Source organism: Tauraco erythrolophus, chromosome 19, assembly GCF_009769465.1.
Source record: "Tauraco erythrolophus isolate bTauEry1 chromosome 19, bTauEry1.pri, whole genome shotgun sequence".
Lineage (NCBI taxonomy): Eukaryota > Metazoa > Chordata > Aves > Musophagiformes > Musophagidae > Tauraco > Tauraco erythrolophus.
The window spans coordinates 12,385,358-12,403,479 of record NC_141483.1 but is presented as its reverse complement, the minus strand read 5'-3'; the positions used below and the strand labels follow the sequence as shown (position 1 = coordinate 12,403,479).

Here is an 18,122-nt window from a genome sequence, read left to right as displayed (position 1 = left end):
GATAAAAATAGATGCCTGAATCCTGCTAAGCCTAATAATAGGGCAAGTAGATTATCAGAGGCCCAATTTAATGAGGCTTTACTGCATTATCATTATTAGTGCTCAGTGTACTCAGAAGCTAGGAGATTATTCTTGTCCCCTTCAGTGAGAGAAGAAATCCATTCTTGGCACTCAGAGGTGTCCAGGTGCTCCACCTCCGCAGCCCGGCTGGGTCGGACCTCGGCTGCAGCCTCTTCTCTCCCCACACTGGATTCCAGAGAGGATCCCTTTGTCCTGCCAGTACCAAGAAACCCAGGCACATCCTCCAGACTGATGGAGAGTCCCTGCCACATCCACGCTCCCTGATTTTTCTCCCCTTCAGCTTATCTGTGCTCAGCTCTGCTCGTGCTGGGGCTGAACGGCATTGGGATGTCCTGGCTGAAGATGCTCCCCGACGCCAAGGCACTGTCAGCCAAGGCTACGTGCACCCTGGACGGCTCTCGGAGAGCCCTGTCCTCCTCCCCTCCCCGCGGCAGCCGTCCCCTCCCCTGCATGCCTCTCCAGCCTGTGAAATGCAGCCAGTTCCTAATTGCCCCCACATTAGAGGGCGGCTATAACTCAGCCAGCTTTTGATAAAATAGCACTTACACGGGGAAGAGAGAGTTCCTATTACCGTTTATCAAGTCCTTGGAATGGGAGCGAAGGAGTCAGAGTTTATACGATCCGTCATCCAAATTAATGCTCTTGGCTCCCCATCGCCTACAAAGGCCAAACGAAACACAACTAAATCAACACCAAACATACCCGCCGGCTTTCAAACCGCCGGGCGATAACCAAAGATACGCCCGACGGCAACTCGGCATCGGGAAAGGGATCCGTCTGCCTGTCGGTGAGATCCGGGCAGGGCTGCCTGCCTCTGCCCGGCCCCGCGATGAGCAGCTCGTCTGGGAAGGCGGAGGGAGAGCAGTGCTCGGGAAGGTACGGCTCGGCTGGCCGCCCTCCAAGCCGATATGGCCCCAGCCAGCGGCCGCGCGGCAGCCAGCGCCTCGGCCAGGATGTGTGCGAGACTCGGCTTTGAAGCGGATCCAGAGCGGTGCGAAGGATGTTGATCTCTGGAGCGGTTGCAAGAGTTCAAGCTCTCTTATCGAGCAGGGGAGGGATGGGAGTACCTGCTCCGGCGGAGCTGGCCCCTTGCTAAACAGAGCTTTGCAGGCTCTGCTGGACTCTCCCGTCTAACGTAAGACCCATGTAGAGGTGGTGTGGCAACACCAAGTCTGCAGGCTGGACGCCTGCCACCTCGCTGGGACGCCTCGAAGAGCAGGGGAGGGAAGGGACGTACACAGATTTGCCAGGACCATCTGGCTATCTCCCCTGTAATTCCTGATCCACAGCCGGGATGTGCTCCAAGAGGCAGAGACAACACTGAACAGCTGCCCGGGTCCATACCCCAGGGCTTTGGGGGACTTGATTTCTCCTCTTGAGATGACTCTCTTCACAAACCTGCTAGTTTTCAGATGGGAGACGCATTTCCACCACGAATAGAGAAGACCTGCCTATGGTTCCCTAGGGTCCATGTGCAGCCCAGACCCACGCTGGCACCCTGGATGTGTGCCCAGCTACATAGGCTTTGGAGATCACACAGCTGGAGCCCAAGACCTGCTGAGAAGTTTGCAGGGGCACAGGGAGGCATAATTAGTTTCATTTACATGGAAGATCCAGAGCACTAGAGAGGAGTGAGAGGAGAGAATCAAGTGCTTCATATCATTAATGCTTTGCAGAGAATAAAGCCATAAAAAATCCACCTAGATATCAGATGTTTGCACTTAGCAATGGTGCCAACAGGTCGCAGAATGGCATGGTTAATCTCCAACCCCTAAACCCTGCCTTGTATCTAACACACACAAATCTGCCTCATCTCCTCATCCTCCTGAAGTCAGGAGGAAACCAGAGCTGCAGCACCGGGACACCGGCGATGCAGAGCTCCGGGTTCAAGTGCCGGTCATGCCACCCAGTTCACCAGGAAGCTGAGCTGTGCAAGACCAGATCTGCACAGGATTACGGTGCAGGAGGAGATCAAACCTGATCACCTGCTGCTGCGGGGCAGAGCTGGAGGGGACCTGTGCTGCCCGGGCAGCAAACAGAGCACAGCAGGATGAGATCAGCTGGAGATGGGACTTCACAGGTGGTTAACACCACGACTCAGGGGGAACTCCCTCTCTTTCAAGGTGAGCAGTCACCTTCCTTGCTTATATGCAAAACATTCTGGAGATGTGATGCACACACAGTGGTATTTATTGTTTTTTTAAAAAAAAAAGATTGGCCAAGTGCCAGCAACCAACTCTTCTTGCAAGCACATTGTTCTATCCGGAGGGACAGGACAGCTTGAAAAATAAATACCTGGGCCAGAACACTGCAGAGCAGGCTGCTAAGGTGCTGGCTGCCAGAGGGTGAACTAGTGCAGCAATTTTCCAGCAAAGATCACGGCCCAGGTCCAGTGCAGAGCTGCCTCATCACTGTAGTCTCATCCACCTCCCATCTCCACATATAAGCAGGTAATTTTGGCAGCTGCGCCCATCCCCATGCAGGATCCAGCACTGGGGCACATCGCACCCTCCCAGTCCCAACTCCCTGCCCCTCTGATCACACCGCGGGTGACAGCATCTCATCTTCACCCGCAATGGAACCGCAGGCTGGCTACGAGGGGCAGGGACACGACTCTGAACTGGAACAGACTCTGACGCTCAGATTAAAAACACATTTAGATGATGGTCTCATCAGGACTTCTCGTCTCTCCTTAACCTTGATCCCCAGGTGCTCAAGCTAATAACGCTTCAGATACTCTACGGTGGGAAACTCTGAATTGCTCATTAGGCAGCCAAACCACATCAGAGCTATTCCGGGGAGAAAGCACTGGGAATCTTTACAGGAACCTTTGGACTCCGAGTCACAGTATTAGCATTGATTTTAAATGAAATAATGGTCCCTGCTGAGCATTAAAAGCATTCTTTATAGAAAGCCAGCAAGGTAGAAAAGAGCCATTGTACCCGGAGCCCTGGCATGCCTCCAGGCCCCTTCGCTCTCCAGTGAATGGCAGAGACGCTAATAAAGGCAATCTTCACCTCCTCAGCGCTCGACACCGGCCCCGTGTTTGCTGTAGGCTCAATGAGACATGATGTACTGTCTAACGAACACGGGAAATTAGCCATGCCTCTCTGGTCCTGCTTCAAGATGCTATTAAAGAGCTTTCAAGGGCTGAAACAAGCTTCCACCTAAGAGGAGGAACGCTGCCAGCTGCGTACAGCTGCACACACCAGGCATTTCTGCGCAGATGAACGCGCACCGACACGCGCACATCCCCTACCTTCCTTGTCACCAACAGCGGGGCTCCGGCTCTTTCCCCTGGGACTGCTGCTCGGCTGCTGCTGCTCCTTCTCAGCCTGCTGCTGCTGGGACTGCGATAGCTTGCTCGGGGCCATGTCCTCGCGGGCAGACTCGTGGGCTTTCGTGATCTGCTGCTGGTAGAGGGCCAAGGCATGGGGAGGCACCTGAGGCTTCCCGCTTCCACTCTGCAATATCCCCTCCGAGAAACCTTCGGAAATCTGCAAAGCAGTAAGAGTTGATGACACTTGCCATATGCTGTTGACATCTATAAGAGTCTTGGAGACATCTAGGTGTTACAAGAAGCACCTGCCCCACACTATCACTGCAAGTCTCACCATCCCAAACAGGGCTCCAAAGCTCACCAGCCATAGGAGACTAAAAAAGTCCACAACAAAGAGTATCAGCTCTGTGCTGGTGACACTACAGGAGAATCTCACACTTCCCTTGTCTAAAACCTCTAATCCATAGTTAAGTGCTTGTAGCTTTTGTCAGAAGTTACATTACAGCAGCCACATCTTAAGCTCTAACATGGGAAACTGGAAGAGCATCAGGAACGGGTCCTCCCCGAGTACTCAAAACCCGAAAGCAGGGATTTCCTCCCTGTTCACCCTGTGCTTCTGCTCCGCTAGTGTTGACCCTGGGAGATACCAGGGTGCTTTTTGTCCCAGCCCAAGCCACTGCACCAGGAGGAACCATCAGCCTTGGAGAATGCATGTTGTTCCAGTGCACAGCTACTGAGTAGCCAAAAAGGGGGACCAAGCAGAGCTTCTGGATGAGGAAGAGAATAAATGCTTCTTACGTGGTATCCCTCAAGCACATGAGACGAAGAGAAGCACAGGGCTGGGAAAGTGCACGCTCGCTTTTTAAAGCAATGAGAGGCAGCAGTCATGTGGCAACAAGAAGCTTTTTCTGTCCAGACCTCCCACTACTTTCTGATAGAAAAGCTCAAGGGACATCCAAACACTGCTGGCAGTCGCTCCTGCAGCTGGGAACACGCTGCGCACAGAGAACACCTGCCCGCTGCGGGGCTGGCACCACCCAAGCACAGCTCTGCAGACCACGAGCTTGGCCATCCGCAGGGACAGGCACACCCTTGCAACCCCGACGCACACCAGGCAGGGGACGCAGCCCGATGGAAGCGCGTGCACGAGGCAGACGCAACCGCCGTGCTCCCAGTCCCGTCTCGCTCTGGTGGGGTACTCACGATGGGAGGGATGGCAGCAGCACGCTGCTTCAGCTGCTTCAGGTCCAGCGGCTTCTGCGGCGAGGAGTTCAGCCTGGCGTCGCTGCCGGCGTTAAGTAGGCTGGGCCGGGGCGACAGCAACCTGGGCACAAAACACCCACGTCAACCGGGCAGTGCCATGGACAAGCTCCGCGTCCCATCGCTCCCCCACACTCTGTACCCCTCTGTTTTATGCTGCTCAGCCTAGATGACATCCTCTTCATCAGAGAGGAGCATGTTGGACTACTGCTTGTTGCTGGGACTCAGAGGCTCTCAGACACATCATGCACTTGGGCTTCCAGCCCTGCAAGCTGCTGCGCTGGCCCCAAACCTGTTTAGATGGCAACTACCACTCCAAAGGTCTCAGCACGCACCACAAGGACACTTGTCTGACAGGAGATTGCTCAGCAGGAAAATCTGCCGTGCTGCCCAAAGCATGGGGGACCCGCAGTCGCTGGGGAGGGTCTCAACCTTGACCTTAGGGGGCTGCAGGGATCGTTGGGTTGTTTTGGTCTATAGAGAAGAACGCAACCCGGCCCAGCAGTGCCCAGCTTGCAACTGGGGCAGCTTTGCCATGGGATGACGAAGCTGAAGGGAGGGGAAGAGATGGATGGGATTCAAATTCTGCTTTCCAGAGAAGACAACCCTTGTGAGGCTCCTTGCTCAAACAAGACCATTACATCCAGCTCAACAGGCTCTTGAGTCCCCTTTCCCTCATCCCCTACACTAACTGTTCCCAGCAAATCTGCTGCTGTCCACAATCAACCTGAGGGAGAAGTGGAACCCGGAGCCGGGAGTTACAGAGCAGGGTGACCAGTTCAGGTTTCATTTGGGCACCACACCACTCTGGAGCCAACACGTGGTGCTCGCCTGGCACTTGGGATTAGCCTCATGCTCCTTTTCAAGGACCATCTTTTATCGAGGTGCTAAAGCCTGGGCAAGGAACCACGTGCAGGCGGCCGGGGCACTTGGATCACTTGAAAGACGAGAGGCTGGATTTCGATGGGATTTGGTGTTTAGGCCAACAGCCGTGCAGTCCCATGCCCTCTCCATCTGCTCTTCCCCTTGGCTGTTTGAGTTGCCTGGTAGACACTCGGAGGGCTGCACCGAACCCCTGTGCGCACAGTGTGAGCGGGCACCTCCCCGGTGCCACCGAACTGTGGTGGGGACAGAGGCGTGCCCACGGGTCAAACCCTTGGTGCGTCCAGCTTCTGAGCTCGTGCTGAGACCCCAAAGACCACATCTCTCCAGGCCATCTCCACTTTCTCTCTCTCCCAACTCCAATTTGTTGAAGCCAGTTCATAGTTTTCAAGCTTTATAGCTTGATTTGTTTATTTTAGCTGTTATTTCACTGCTCTCTTCAGCCTATAAATTTCAAGGTCATTTCATGCTCACCCTTGGATGAACAAACAAGCGTGGTGGGGCCATGTGCGGGGAATAAACTCATCTCGGTGCTGGGACTGCCCCAGCCCTCGCTCTGCGTGGAGTCCAGCATCGGAGGGGAAGGGGACCCAGCTCCGGATTGGGACCATGGTGCTCCGGTCAGGCACCTGAGGGAAATTAGGTGAGGGGCAGCAAATCCGAGCTGCTCCACAAATAACTGCAATGATATCCGCCTGCAGGGCTGCAGGGGTGGTGTGTAGCCACACTGGGGGGGACATGGGGCTGCAATGCCCCAAGGGCTGCTGAGACTCATGGCTGCGGACAAGAGCAGCTGGCACTCGCTCCCGAGACCTTTGTGCCACACTGAGCTGTGGCACTGCTGTTCTGTGCTGCTGAGACGGGGAAAGCCCGTGTTCGCGGCATGCTCTGCAGCCCTGGCCCTGCTCCCTTGGCACTTTGGGCTCTGATTTTGCCCAAAAGAAGCCAATCTTTTTAAAATTATTTTTAAAAAAGGGTAATTTTTTTCTGGGCAAGCCTTATCTGGGAGGCAGAGCAGCCAGCACAGGCTGCCAGCCGGCTCAGCTCCTGGTGACGACAAAGAGCTCCTCTCCTGCCGCTTCAGCCCCGACACCGGCGCTGCCGGGCCAGTAACACATCACCACAGGGCTGAGATGGGTCCTGGTCAGTATTAAATTCATCAATATACAAATTGCATAATTTATTACATCCCTCCCAGCAGATCTGGCACCGGACACAGCAGACTGGCTGTCTGCTGGGTGCTGCGCTCCGGAAGGCACCAGCTGAGCATCTCATATTGACCTGCTGCCAACCTGGGGCCTCCCAAACCCAACCACCAGTCCCTAAACACGGGTGATGGCGTTGGGAGGGACGGGAAAAGGATTTGAGCAGGAAGGGGTTGATACACACAGGGCTGAGCCTCAGCACTGTGGAAACTTCTCTTCCCAGGCACGAAGCTTTGGGGGCAACCAGGACACTGTGTTCCCCAAACTCCTTCACCTTCAGCCACAGGGACGGGGACCAGTTTCATTGCCAGCTGAGCCAGCACACTGATACGTGTCGCAGCCAAACGCAATTCCTCGCACATGCGGTGGTAGCACAAAGGTGACAGCTATCAGATTTTCCCGACAGGCTCCCCCAAGCCGGGGCCCCAGCACCAACGAGGAGCTGGCCCAATGCAGCCTTCACTCCTACGGCTGAGCCAGCGACAGGGACGCGGGGTGGCTGGGTGCAACGCTCACAGGTAGGTCTGCTGCGGGGTACTGCACGTGGCCTCCCTGATACGTTCCCATCCGACGTGACATCCTGCCCAACTGCAGCACCGGCAGTGCCAGCAGCCGCGCTCTCGCAGCACACGCTGCATGGAACTGCCATCAGCTGCCTTCAGCTTTGATGAGTTAAGGCTGCGACTCCTTATCGGGTTTGTCTTTGCTAGCGTGACCCAAAAAAAGGCTGCCCCCCTACGCCTCACACCAACCCTGCGCCCCTTCCCTCTCGCTGCTGGGACGCCCCAGCCGCCCTCCGTCCCCTTCTGGGAGCCACTGCGGGACAGCTCGATGCTTTCGCAAGCGCAGGGAAGAGCACCCACGCCCCGCTGGCGCTGGGTGGGTGGGCGGGCGAGCATCGGGTGATGCGGTGACGGGGCGGCTCACGCGGCATCGCGGCTGCCTCGTCCTGCTCATCGCGAGTCACGCTGCGGCAGCGGGGCTGTGGTAACCGCCTGCGAGCCAGCAGCCCTCAGCCCGCAGGAAATTTTGCAGGGGAGCAAAGCTACATCGGGGAAGGGCATGGAGTCCCCGCCGGGAGCACGACGGTGCTGAAACCTCTGATCCGGCTGCAGACCGACCCCGCGGGTGCTCCCAGCACCGGGCGCCGGCTGCAGTGTTCCTGCGCCGGCAGGCTCTGCTATCACCCACGCTTCACCGCTGCATCGGATAAGAGGAGTGGCCCAGGAGCTGCGGGATGCCTGTTTAATGTTTAATATTCCTGGAAGCTGGTAACTGTTTGACAAGTGAGATAGGCGCTGACTCAGCGAGGAGCCGGGGATGAAAAAGTCGTTCCCAAGACGATTTGCTCCTTTGCTCCTGGGAAGTCGGTACGAGCCGCTGCTGTCCTGTTTTCGGCCGGGTTAATGTTAAACTCGAGGAGCGCGGCCCCGCTGGCCTCGGTCTCCCTTGCTGGAAGGTTTTCTCCTGTCTGGGAAGGAGGAGAGGGTGGGGAGGGGTGGTGCTGGACTCCATCCACCGACAGAGAAGAGCACTGCGGCCAAGAGGCCTCAGCCCTGCCGCGGGGCCAAGGCCAGCAGCGTCCGCACCACCCCTCGGCATCGTCAGCGCCGTTTCCAGCTGAGAGGGGCTGGATGCTCCACCGGGGCGGCCGGGTAGCACGTAGGATGCTCCCACACGAGCAGCACTCACCCACCGGCTCCTGCATCCATCACAGGGAAAGAGTGGAGGCCGTTAGGGGTGGTGGAGATGCACCATGGCTCCCTGCTGCCTCGTCCCGCTGCTCTGCTCCGTTGTTTTTTGAAATGGCCCCATCCGCAGTGCTGCATACAGCCCGCCCTGCCTGGCAGCGCTAGTCTCACTGCCCATCTGCCCCCTGTAAGCCCATGGGAGGGATGTGGGATGCAGGATGCTGAATGCCGGACACCAGTCTCCGGTCTCAGCCCAGCTCCGAGGTGGGGAGGGACTGCTGGTCCTACGTGCGACGGCATGGTGGGCTCGGGAGTCCCACCTGGTGCAGGAGACAGCATGAATGAAAGCAGGAGCCATCAGGAAAAAATCAGCACTACAAAGACGCATGTACTCATATATATTCTTCAAAAACTAGTAAACCCTCTCCCCATTTGTGAGGCTCTTGGGTGGGAAGGGCTCTGTGGGAAAAGCTGCGGGGGGAACAGGATGTTTCTCCAAGGAGGAGGCCAGTGTTTCCCTTCCCTGACCGAAGAGCCATCCATGATGGGTCAGAGGCACCCTCAGCTGCTGGTCCCAGGGCCGGGGACTGCAGTGGCTCAGGTGAAGACGCAGTGGCACGGCCCCAGGAAAGCTTGCACAGCCCACACTGTTCTCCTCCCTTAACGGCCAGGACGGATAACTCACCCCTACAAATCCAAGCAGCATCTCCACCAAGCGAGCAACTCGCCCCCTCTCTGCACTGGGAACACGTCCCTGACATGACTTCTCCTGCCAGAGCCGCCTCAGACAGAAACCGTTTCCAACCCCGGATGCTGGCACACCAGCTTCTGCACGACTCCACTGTCCCCGAGGACACGTCCTGCCCCGTTGCATCACCCGGATCACCGGGCTGCCACCAGCAGACGCAGCGGCTCTGCACCCAACACTTGCCCGCGGCTGTTGCCCAGTAGCGCCCGTACGTTGGGACATTGCACTGCCCATCGTGTCACGGCCCCTTTGCAAGCGATGGCCAAAGGGTCACGGCCACATGAGGTGACAGCCGGGCACATCCCTTTGCCTGGAGGAGCGACGGAGCAGTGACATGCCCAAGGAAGAGCTCATGAAAGTGCACGTGGGTGCTGTCGCACACAATGAGATGCTCGTCTGGCCCTGGGGCCATGCGCTTGCCCACCTCTCTCCCTCGCTCCTACCTGCTCTTGTCCACAGCATCCTGTTCGTCCATCTCATCTGCGCTGCAGGTCGCGCTGGAGTCACTGTCGGGGTTCACCCCGGCACCTTTACTGCCTTTATGACTCTCCTTCTTCTCAGCCTTGGGCGTCCCCTCCGTCCCCGCTGTCCCTCCGCTGCTGATGCCGCTTTCTGCCTTCTTGTCATTCCCCTTGTCCTTCTCCTGGCTGTCTTCGCTCTCCTCCTTCTTCACCTCGGTCTTGCAGGTCTCTTCGCTCACCTTCTCCTCCGGCTCCTCCGTTTTCACCACGTCCACCACCAGGTCCTCCTGCACCTTCTCCTCGCTGCCGGGTGGCTCGGGAGCTGCCTCCGGTGGAGGGCTGGTGGCAGGAGCGGGGTTGGCAGGGGGAGCGGGGGGAGCGTCGGGGGGTGTAGGAGCCTCTTCCAACTTGACTGCTGGTTCTGCGCTGGAGTCACCTCCCGGCCCCGTTGGTGCCTTGGCCCCGTTTTCGCCTCCTTCTTTGGCTTCGGGCCTCGGCGAGGGAATGCTCTCGGTGTCGGAGCTGTTATTTACTGCGGCTGAGAAAAAGGAAGAAATAAAAATAAGGATCAGCCCGAGATTCTCGCTTCCCATATCACTGCCTCCACCCCCTCCCTTGGGAGGAGAACGCCCTCGTTCCTCCGAGGGGAAGACGATCCCGGGGCTGGGAGAGCTGCGCTGGGATCTCCGAATCCAGAGCAAAGGGATGCTCTGGGGGCCTGTTTGCTCGCCCAGCACGACGACTGTTGTTAACCCCCACCCAAATGCAAAACCACACGCCCAAAAGCCTGGAGATGGAGCGACAGGGAAGCTGGATTTTAAGGGAAAACCCTGGCCGCTCACTGGATCTGCAGGACAGGATCCACTCCTGCCTCACCCTCTCACCCATGGCTCCGGATCAACTCTGCTCTCCCGGGGCCGGGCACCTTGCTGGCACCTCACCTGCTGCCTTACGTCACCCGTGTCCCTGGCTCTGCCACCACCGGGGCAGCTGGGAACCATCCCAAAACACTGTGTGTGTTTTTTGTTATTTAAGCCACCAGTGGCAGAGGAAAGGAGGTCAGGGTCGGCGAAAGCAAAGGGCTGGCAGCACTGCGGGATGGTTAATTATTACATGGAAAGGATCATTCTCAAATCTGCCACCAACGGCTTGAAGCGAGCTGGAAGCACACGTGGCCATGCACCACTGCAGGTGAAGGTGCTGCTCAGAGATTGTTTCTATGGCTGGGGAGGGGATTGTTCCCTCCAAGCCTTCACTGGACAAACACATCCAGGGCCAGGAGCTCCAGGAGACTTCCATGGTCCCGTCTCAGCACGTCCCCACTGGGCACAGCTCTCACGCTTGTGCCCAGAGGCTTCTTCCTGCGCATCCCTTGACTTGTCCCTCTCCATAGCAGCACAGACAAGCTTTCAAATGCCAGTGAGATGAGTGGCACAGAGGGATTGCGTCCCAAGAGCCCTATGTCAGAGCACATCCATACTTCCTTGGCATGAAAACGCACCACACTCGTCACATGGCCCGAGCACCCCCAAATGTCACCCTGGAGTCAGCAGCTGTCTGGTGCATAACACCGCCCTGGCAGTTCTGCATCCCGACAATTCATCCCCCCAGATTACGCCTTTCTTCAGCTCTGTAGCCCATCCCAGCAGCAGAATAAGAGAGGAGGCTTGGAGCGTAAAGCTCAGCAGCATGTCAAGAGATCAGTCTCTAATCTCAAAAATACACTGTTTCCTCTCGAGCACTCTTACAAAGAGCACTAACTACCTTTTACTTTGCGCCTCTGAGTCACGTATCACCTCGCACAAAGATTTACCTGGAATCTGCCTTGTAATGAGTCACTTGCAACGACGATTTTGAAATGATTTCCCATTTCGAGTCCCATTAGCCTGGGTGCTAAGGCCAGGAGCCAGCGTGGTGCCAGCAGTGCTGGTTGAGTTATTAAATTACTCTGACAAAAGTCAAATGGGGCTACTCTTGGAAAATTACGAACATTTTCTCCAAACTCACTGCAGTGCTTTCTAAGCGATAAATAGCTGAAAATTGTCACCTTCAAGTTGTTTCCTTTCTTTGGTATGGCTGGCAGGGAGGAAAGCACTGCCTTACAAGGAAAGGGAGGAGGAAAAGACGTGCCAAGGTACACCAGCTTCGCTGGCGTGAGACCACGGCTTCCCCTGCCTTTGCCGGCAGCACGGGCTTCACTGCCCGGGGCAGCAGTAGCAGTGATGCCCTGATGGGACAGGGATGGGCACATGCAAACCTTCACGGGTTATCCCTCCTTGAGTCCATGCTGAGCTCCTCGGGAGCTTGCGGTGGTGGCTATCTAACCCTGCTGAGCACTCAGGGACTCCCTTTGGGGGAAAGCGTGGGCAGCAGGTCCAGGGAGGGAATTCTGCCCCTCTGCTCTGCTCTCGTGAGACCCCCCTTGCAGTGCTGCATTCAGCTCTGGGGTTCCCAACACAAGAAGGACATGGAGCTGTTGGAGCGGGTTCAGAGGAGGCCACGAAGATGATCTGAGGGATGGAGCACCTCTGCTATGGAGACAGGCTGAGAGAGTTGGGATTGTTCAGCCTGGAGAAGAGAAGGCTCCGGGGTGATCTTATTGCAGCCTTCCAGTACCTAAAGGGGCTACAAGAAAGCTGGAGAGGGGCTTTTGACAAGGGCTTTTTGACTTTTGTAGTAATAGGACATGGGTGATGGCTTTAAACTGAAAGAGGGGAGATTTAGATTAGATAGTAGGAAGAAATTTTTCACTCTGAGGGTGGTGAGACACTGGAACAGGTTGCCCAGAGAAGTTGTGGCTGCCCCATCCCTGGAAGTGTTCAAGGCCAGGCTGGATGAGGCTTTGAGCAACCTGGTGGAGTGGAGGGTGTCCCTGCCCCTGGCAGGGGGGCTGGAACTAGATGATCTTGAAGGTCCCTTCCAACCCAAACCATTCCACAATTCTATGAAAACATGAAATGTGGTTTATAAGAGCACACAGTGGAGGCTGCTGGTAACAGAGCTCCTGCATTGCACGACCTTCCCAAAATAAACATCCCTCCAGACAGACATGGGAGGAGGGCAGTGAGCCAGGGCGCTCCTCGCAAGCGTGAACTCCAGAGGTAAACGAAATGCCATGAGCCTCTCGTGCCACGCGATGCTGTCACCTCGGCGTGGCTTTGGGGTGCCAGACACAATCCCCGGCCAGTGCTGACATTTGCAGCCCTGGAGAGGCCGTGCACGGTGCCTCTGTCGTGACCATGCAGCAAAACCAGGAGAGCTGAGCGCAACCCCCTGCTGCAGCCCCCTCCTGCCTCACCTTCCGCCTCTTCAGCCATCTCCTCCTCGTTGCCACTCGTCCCTGACACCTCCATCTCCTCGTCCTCGGCCGCGGGAGGGAAGGCAGCTTCTTCGTTTTGAACAGCAGTGCCTTTTTTCTTCTTCCTCTTGGCATTCCTTTCCTTCTCCTGGGGAAGAGGCAGAGGATGGTGAGAAGGGAAGCCCAGGGGGATGGGGAGCAGGCAGCACTGGTTCTGCTTGAAGGGCTGAGAGGGACACTAACACTGCCGCGGTCCTCCCCAGGCAAACCCTCTGAGAAAATCAGCCCTTGGGATCTGACTTGACTGCCGAAAACCTGGCAGCATGGTCTCATCTGGCTAAAACCTGTGACCACTGTGCAATGGCCAGCCCGGCTCCACGCAGAGCTCCAGCCCCGGGCAGCACCAAGGCTCTGCAGGAGGCACGGCACTGACATGTGGACAAGGGATGCGCGTGCAGAAGTCACCGGTGCCGGGCTGGCAAGAGCCCGGTAGTCCTGTGTCCGCCTGTCACGCTTCCAGGGACTACCTCCAGCTACGCAAACGCGCACGGCCACAGCCCGACACTCATCTGCAGATAACGAAGCTGACGCCCCAGATACGGCCCAGCCGATGTCTCTGCGCACCAGCTTTTGCATCCCCTACAGCGGGCACTGCCAAAGGACTCTGACCCCAGTGCCGAGCAGGCTGTTGCCGGTGGGTGGTGGGGACGCTTTGTGTGGCATGGCATTGTGAAGGTGAGTGCCTGGTGCCGCGTCCCACTCCACACCAGTCCTGTCCGTGCTTGCCGGGGCACGTGCCGCGGCCACGAGGGCACAGAGAGCTGCTCCCTCCCGCCGACCTAAAGGAAAAGTCTCGGCTCTGCTATTGTTTCCTACTCTTGTTGCTTGAGTAAATATTACCAGTAGGAACAGGCCCATCATCTCCGGCTCTCCCTGCAAACCCCACACGAATGACGTACGTAGGACGTTTATTTACATGGATGAAAAGATAAAGCCGTGGTGGAAATGTTAACTCTGCTGCTGGATCTCTGTGCTGGGACGACCTGGTTCCCCCTTCCCCTGCACCCAACTTTTCAGGCCTTTTAAAAAACTTCCAGATCAAACAAACAAATACAACGGCTTATTTGCTTGGAAACGCCGCTTGCTCAAAAATCTATTTTTATCGAACTGGGCAGGAGAGAGGGAAAAAAGGCACTTCAGAAAGGGCTTGGTGAAGGCATGGAGGAAGGCAGGGCTCCGCAGTGCCCTCGCCCCGTCTCGGCAGCGGCGGCGATGTCCCGGCACTGCCGGCGTTCGCGCCTCTGCCCCGGCAGCGATTCAGCAACCGCACGTTTCTGTCTGAAGCAGCGGTTCCCCATCGCGCTAACGCGGCGACAAAGCGCCGACGTTACTATGGCAAAGACTTCTCTGCCTCTTACTCACGGGTCTGTGACTCAGCCGCGGGCAGGAGCAGGCTCCTCGCTGGGGAATTAGCTGGGAACCAGCCTCCGCCTCGGCACCCTACTTGGCCAGAGCCCAGGAGCTGGCGGCTGCTGGCAGAGCGGGGCGGCGAGCCGCCCCGGCGACACCGCGGGTCCCTCTCCTGGCAACCCCGCTGCTGGCATTTAGGGAAAATGATGTGAAATCCAGGCAGCAGCTCCTGGCTACATCTAGAGATATGTTCAGGCCACCACCTCGCCTCTTATAACGCCAACAGCTCTGGCCCCCCTGGTGCAGCCTTGCTCCTGGCACCCTGCCCAGGAAAGAGGTCCCTTTCTGCTCTGCCTCTGGAAGCAGCCACAAGGCCACCGCATCTGACACTGGATCCTCACCACAACACTGGCAGAAATGGAAGAGTCTCTATGAGCCACGCCTGGGACCAGGAGTCTCCCGCTGTCAGAATGTACTTTTAATCTAAGCGATTACCAGCGAGGCCATGGGAAGGTGCCAGGACCATTTTCTATGGCCACTCTGATGCTGATTTCGTGCTGTCCCAGCCCATGGGGTCTCTGCTCTCTACCTGCTACCACGTATTTTTGCAGAAGCATCCATGACTTGGTGCCACATGAGCAGTCTGCCTCACCAAGACCACCAAGGAGACGTGATGTGCGCAGTGAGGATGCCAAACCCTGCATAAGGGGTCACTCCGTGCCTGCTCCTCCACAACGTCCTCCTGCACACCTGGTTCCCAGCCAGCCCCACCACACTGACTCCCAACCTTGCAGGGATGGGCAGCACTTTTCCTACCTCCCCTCCTGCTGTCCCAGGCACTGGGAAATGCATCCCACTGCTCAAGTTGACCTGCGCTGTCCTGGAGGACAAGATGGAGATGCCACCAGTCCTTGGGCACGACATCTCTCTGGCCTTCTGCCCCACAGGCAGAGCAGCTGTCCTGACTGATTTGGTCTCTCCTTGCCCTCATCACCTGAGGTGGTAGCAACAGCCATAACAGCTTCCAAACCCCGCTTCACCCCCATCAGCATCGGCCTCAGCCTGTCCTAAGAGCAGGACCGGGCAGTCCCAGACCGGTGTGATATAATGATGCGTATTTGAGACCACATCAGGACCAGATCTAACCACAGAGTGACTCCAATGCTTTGTCAGCACCACTCAAAAAAAAAAAGCAAGAAATTGCAGAGATGTTGCTCAGAGGGGGGGCCAAAAGATTGGTCCTCCAAGCAGGACCAGCACCAGCCCAGGAGATAATTCGCCCGTTTTCACTGCACAAGCCAAAACAAGCCCCAGCAGTCACCAGCCTGAAGTGACAATCACACCGCAAAGAGGTCCTGGTGAGGACGGCGCCTGATCTCCAACCACTAACCAAAAGAGCAGCTCTGAGGACACCGCGTACCCCGATGCTTTCCTTAAACGCCGAGATTAGAGCGCGCAGGAGGTCAAGGCTAAGTGACGCTGATGCCTGGGACACATCCGAGCCGCTCCGCAGTGAAACCAAGCCAAAACACACAGCAGGGCAGATAAAGCAAAGCCCCAAGGTGGCCTGCCCCTGCCCCAGCAGTAACAGGCTGCCTGTCCCACGGTGAGGCGGCTGGCAGGGACACCCTGAGCCCTGGAGGAGGGTGAGGATCTGCAGCATCCAGCACCGGTGAGCCAGGACCGCCGTGGGATTCCCCTCCTCAAATAGGCTGGAGAAGGGTCTCCTGAGCGCTGAGCAGCTGGAGGGAGAGGGGAAACGGGGCTTCGCGTGCAGCTCCCCGGACTCTGTGTGCTCTGTGCCCGGTGGAAAACCTCTTCAGAAAGAGGATGGGTCTTAAAATTAAAACCCCAAACACGGAATATGGAGGTGTATGGACCACACAGGTGCTGGAGAAGCGGAAGAGGAGCATCACTGTGTCAGAAGACACCACCCGGTGCAACCCAAACCCTTCTTCCTAATGCTCCAGAAGCTCAGAGGAAGGGTCTCCCCATCCCCAAAACTCCCTGGGCTCTGGCCAGCCAGGCTTCAGGGGAAGGGACAAGGGGCTGCCGAAACACCTGGCCCCATCCCACCCAACACTGTCCCGGTATGGGGAACGGGGACATCACACTCCGCACTGCGCTGTGCCACGTTTTGGGGACTCAGGGACCTTGCCAGGCTCCTGTGCCATACCGGTCACTGCCCCTGCCTGTCTCTGCAACTCCTCCAAGTCGCTGGCATGCTGCTGAAGCCCGGTGTCGCACCTACCTGGGTGACGAGGCTACAGTATTAGCGAGCCCCGTTTGGGAAACAAATAAGATCTGCTAATTAAGTTTACTCTCCTTAAGCAAGAGGAAGAAAAGCAGAGCCGCTGCGTTTCCCCGCACACGATCAGCAATAGCTGTTGGTGGTGAGGTCAAGGAATAACTTGGGAATGTCACGGCAAAGTCCGGCGATGCCACGCTGCCTCGCCACGCACGGGCTCTGCAGAGGTCACGGTGACTACTGCGTATACAGTGAGATTAGGAGGCTTGGTTTGCTTCTGAATATATTTAGGAGTCAGGAAGGAAGGTCTATGGCAATTTAATCTCAGTTGTTCTCTTATTTTATTCAGCTTTCTGGCATCTGCTCTTGCCACAAAACAATAGAGCACAATAAATAACAGCTGAACGTTCATTGTTCTTCTCCACAACCGAATCCCATAGCCTCCGACGCTCAAAAAATAAAATGATGATGCTGATATAAACTGCAAGTGAGAGTGAGCAATTAGACAGGAGAAGTCTAGCGGCTGCCTTGGAGGGACGGATGCAGGGAAAAATGTGGTTCTGCAGAAAAACACTTCCGTGATATAATTTCTGCAACATTAGGAAGCAGAGTAAATTAATACACACCGGCTCCGCTGCCAGCTAAGCTGTATGGTCTTATTTCAGATTCTCCCCAGTAACGAACACTGGTATCTTGCTAATGTAACATTTGCTACTCAGAGGGCTTGATGCACGTTTCATTCCAGTCTTTGTAACGGTTTTGGGGTCTTTTACATAGTTTGTTTGCTTTGTTTCTAAAAACTATTCAGTGAAACATGGGAAGACAGGAGTGTCTCTGTGTAGACAGAATTAATAAAAAAGAATCGCCGATGTCTTCTCTTTCTCTCATTCCTATAGACTGACTAGGATATTAAATTCCTGGGTGAGTCATTGAATGTTTTCCTGTCTTTCTTTTTACTCTTGCTGTAATAGCTCGCTTGGAGAGATTCCTGCATTGAACATTGTCCTTTGCATTTTCAAAGCACCCCGTGGGGGTTTAGCCATGTGAATTCTATTAGCCAGAAACTGGGAACCCCAGGATACTCTACAAATGCAATAATTATAATCCTCAGTTGCTCTTAGCAGTCCGTCCTATCTCCAGAACACCAAACAAACCCCGCTCCATTCACACCCTGCACCACATGTCAGAAAAGAAGTCACGTTAGCCCCTTCTGATGGGGAAACTGAGGCACGGAGAGATGTGCGCATCTGCTCCCAGCCCTGAAGACAACCGACATCCGTGTCGGGACCAGCCTTTCCTTGTGTTGTCCTAAACCCCTGAATACCTGCAAGGTGCAGAGCTGCGGTGCCCAGCCGGGCTCTCTGCTCCCCGGGGTGGAGCAGCACAACCGCACCGGCGTCAAAGCATTTGCGTAGCCGGGACTGAGCTCATGTCCCGGCCACCGCGGCACCGCTCCTCCTGCTCCTTATCTCCCCACAAACCAGCCACGCTCCAGACACCCAGGCATCTCCTACACTGCAGCTCTCCCTCCTCCAGACCTCCCAGGGCCAGACGAGTG

At 56.3% G+C, this 18,122-nt stretch overlaps 1 protein-coding gene across 2 annotated transcripts in view; it reads right to left on the bottom strand.

Moving 5' to 3' along the window:
* NCOR2 (nuclear receptor corepressor 2) overlaps positions 1-18,122 on the bottom strand; it is a 173,227-nt gene that overhangs the window by 29,049 nt on the left and 126,056 nt on the right. For both annotated transcript variants that reach the window (XM_086623675.1, XM_086623676.1), the window contains exons 18-21: positions 12,907-13,054; positions 9,591-10,146; positions 4,565-4,685; positions 3,341-3,578 (exon numbers count right to left, since the gene is read on the bottom strand). In XM_086623675.1, coding sequence (XP_086479801.1) covers positions 3,341-3,578; positions 4,565-4,685; positions 9,591-10,146; positions 12,907-13,054 — 1,063 coding nt within the window. The remainder of the gene's footprint in view (positions 1-3,340; positions 3,579-4,564; positions 4,686-9,590; positions 10,147-12,906; positions 13,055-18,122) is intronic.